This window comes from Musa acuminata, chromosome BXJ2-9, assembly GCF_036884655.1.
Source record: "Musa acuminata AAA Group cultivar baxijiao chromosome BXJ2-9, Cavendish_Baxijiao_AAA, whole genome shotgun sequence".
Lineage (NCBI taxonomy): Eukaryota > Viridiplantae > Streptophyta > Magnoliopsida > Zingiberales > Musaceae > Musa > Musa acuminata.
In genome coordinates this window covers 38,786,715-38,790,000 of record NC_088346.1, presented here as the reverse complement: position 1 = coordinate 38,790,000, position 3,286 = coordinate 38,786,715, and the positions used below count along the sequence as shown (strand labels likewise).

At 53.3% G+C, this 3,286-nt stretch overlaps 1 protein-coding gene across 1 annotated transcript; it reads right to left on the bottom strand.

The window, feature by feature from the left end:
- Nucleotides 1-23: 23 nt before the first annotated feature.
- On the bottom strand, nt 24-2,192 carry LOC135623409 (probable CoA ligase CCL9). The gene is made up of 4 exons (XM_065126344.1): nt 1,868-2,192; nt 711-1,770; nt 521-624; nt 24-444 (listed from the first exon to the last, which is right to left on the bottom strand). The coding sequence occupies exons 1-4, from the start codon at nt 2,066-2,068 to the stop codon at nt 235-237; spliced, it is 1,575 nt and encodes a 524-aa protein (XP_064982416.1). The 5' UTR covers nt 2,069-2,192; the 3' UTR covers nt 24-234.
- Between the last annotated feature and the right edge of the window lie 1,094 nt (nt 2,193-3,286).

Here is a 3,286-nt window from a genome sequence, read left to right as displayed (position 1 = left end):
CCCTCCTTTTACATGAGAGTAAATAATAATAATAATAAAGATAAAATTTTATAAATACTTCAAAGAAAATCATATATTTTTTTTACTATTATCACTTTCACATCATAAACTAAATAGTCACAAAGGGCAACACAGGCCCTCTCTCTTTTTTTCTTTTTTTCTTTTTTGCCTGCTTCAATATAATTTAGTTATATAGTTAATGACATGGGACTGGAGGAGGGGGCTTCGAGGAATTTAAGCCCCGGCCCTCGGTGCCTTGGCGGGAGGCACGAAGAATTCGGCGACGATCCGCCGTTGGATCTTTCCGGTGGCGGTCTTCGGCAGCGAATCCGTGATGAACACCCGCTTCGGCACCTTGAACGCCGCCAGGTTCTTCCGGCAATGCCTCAACACCTCCGCCTCCTCCATGTCCGCCCCTTCCCTCGGTATCACGGCGCAATTTATCTGCATCCGTTAGATCCACATCAGAATTATCGCAACCGTCGATTAACAAACCAATGAAGTAGATCCGACGGCTTACCTCCTCCCCGTATTTGTCGTCGGGCACGCCGAACGCCACGCCCTGCGCGATGTCTGGGTGTTCCAATAGCACCGCGTCCACTTCTATCGGAGAGATCTTCTCGCCTAAGGAAGAGATCGAGAGATCAGACGGTTGAGATTGAAAAACGGACGCAAGGGACGATGGGATTTGGGGGAAGATGGACGCGTACCTCCGCGGTTGATGAGCTCCTTGATGCGGCCGACGAGGTGGAGGTAGCCATCGGCGTCGAGGAAGCCGACATCCCCGGTGTGGAACCATCCAAAGGCGAAGGCCGCCTTGTTGGCTTCTGGGTTATTCTTATAGCCCTTGGCCACGTTAGGGCCCCGGATGCACACCTCCCCGGGAACGTTTGGCGGGCGGCGCGCGCCCTCCTCATCCAGGATTGCCATCTCCAGTCCCGTCGGCCGCCCCACCGCGCCCGGCTTCCGTGGGCCGTCCTCCGGTAGTGGATTCGACGCCATCTGGTGCGCCGCCTCCGTCATCGCGTACGCCTCCAGCACCGGCGCTCCAAAGGCCGCCTCCAGGTGCTCCAGAATCGCCGGCGCCAGCGACGCGCTGCAGCTCCGGATGAAGCGGAGCTCTGGGTAGGCCGGCTCGGGCCGCGTGGCGTGGCGGTCGAGAAGGATTTGGTGGATGGTGGGCACTGCTGAGTACCACGTGGCACCGGAGGCGCGCATGTCGGCCCAGAAGGTGGAGGCCGAGAAGCGGCCGGCGGCTGGGAGGGCCACGGCTGCGCCGGCGGAGAGGGAGGAAAGGAGGGCGGCTACCAGGCCGTGGACGTGGAACAGGGGGAGGACGATTACGGTGGAGTCGGTCTCGCTCAGCCGGTACACGGAGCGGATGTTCTTGACAGAGGCAGCCAGGTTGCGCTGGGTGAGGGGAACGCCCTTGGGCCGGCTCGTGGAGCCGGAGGTGTGCAGGAACAGCGCGACGTCGGAGGGGTCATTGACGCGCGTGTCGAGCGGCAGCGCGGTCCCGTCTGCTGCCGTACTGCCGGTGGGGAGGGAGAGCTCGAGCGTGCCGGAGGCGTCGGGGAGGGACGCGGCGGAGCGGGGGATCCCGAGCTCGGCCGCGGCGGCCTCCGCAGCCGCGTTCCCCTCGGCGTTGATCACCAGGAGCTTCGACTCCGAGTCAGAGAGGTAAAACACGAACTCATCCTTAGTATATGCGGGGTTGAGCGGCGCCGCCACAGCCCGGGCGCGGATCACAGCCAGGAACACGATCACAAGCTGCACGAACACAAAAGCAACGGCATCGTCAGCGGCACGGCCGGCAGACTCCGCGGCGGATATTAATCAAATCAAAGCTAAAGGAAGCCAAACGAACCTCGACGGTGTTGGGGAAGGCCAGCGCAACGACGTCACCAGGGAGCACGCCGGCGTCGGCAAGACGGGCGGCGGCGGCATCCACAAGCTGGTGGAGGCGGGCGTAGGAGAGTTCGAGGCGGCCCGAGATGGATATGGCGCGCCGGGAGGGGAAGTCCCCGGCGGCCTTCCTCAGCACTCCAGTGAGAGTGAGACCTTCCATCGTCGTCACCCGCTTCGATACCTACCCAAGCAGAGAAAACAAAGCTACGACACAAAACTGCACCAACCGAAAAGGGAACAAGGGACAGTGGAAGAGGGATAGAGGGAAGGGAGAGAGGGGATGGCTTTAAATAAGGAGAGGACGGTGGAAACAAAATAGCAACGACACGTGTCAACTGTAGGAAGACGCGTATGGGCGCACGGCTCCCTTCGCGTTCGTGGCCTCAGCGGTGACGGGAGACGTGACGGCGAACTCCGCGGTCGTTGGTTTCGGTTCATCGCAAGCTGTCGCTGTGCGCGGCTTCTCTTGTCGTGTAGGAGGAGAAGGGAAAGGGTGTGGAAAGCGGCATACGCGACCGGATCCACCACCTTGACCGCGGTGGCGCGTGCGACAGCGTCTTTCTTTCTGTCAAACGTGGTTATGGTGTTTATCCGGTGACGATAAGCCAATGACCGCGTCGTCTCAGATTTAGGCCCCCCGGGGGACGGGGGGAGGGAAAACAGCTCTTCGACCCCTCGAAGAGGCAAGCAGGACGCGCCGACCCCATTGCTTCCCAAATGCCTCGAGAGAAATACGAGTAAATATATTGTTATTGTTATTATTATTATTATTATTATTATTATTATTATATTAAAAAACCTCACATTTTGAGTGTTTTTTTAACCGGTGTCCTTTATTTTATTTTTTAAACAGTATCCTTAATTTTAAAAATACCTAAACTTCTTTCAAAATTTTGTTTTGATCTTTTTATAATATTTTTTGATCAATTATAGTATTTTGACCATTATAATAAAAACACTATAAAATATATTAAAAAATACTATAAATAATTTAAATAGTGTCATAACCTCATTCAAATTAACTATAAATTTTAAAATATAATATTGTAATGATGTATGAGTAATGATGAATTAATAATATTTTTTAGGTCACTTAAACCAATCAATTAGTTGGATACAAAACAATCATATCCCACTGCACATCTCCATGACATGTTGATCAAATAAATAATCAAGCTAAAGCGATGCCGACTCAGCATCAACATGAAGGTTCATGCAGTCAGTCCTACATGATTTATAGCTTGTTAGAAGAAAATAAAACTGGATACATATATTCATTAGAAAAGATTCTCTCTCCTACACAGACTTGACTTGACTGAGTTTTAAGTTGCACCGCACTCAACCTGTGCACCAATCGATTCAGCCTTTGTATAGGCAT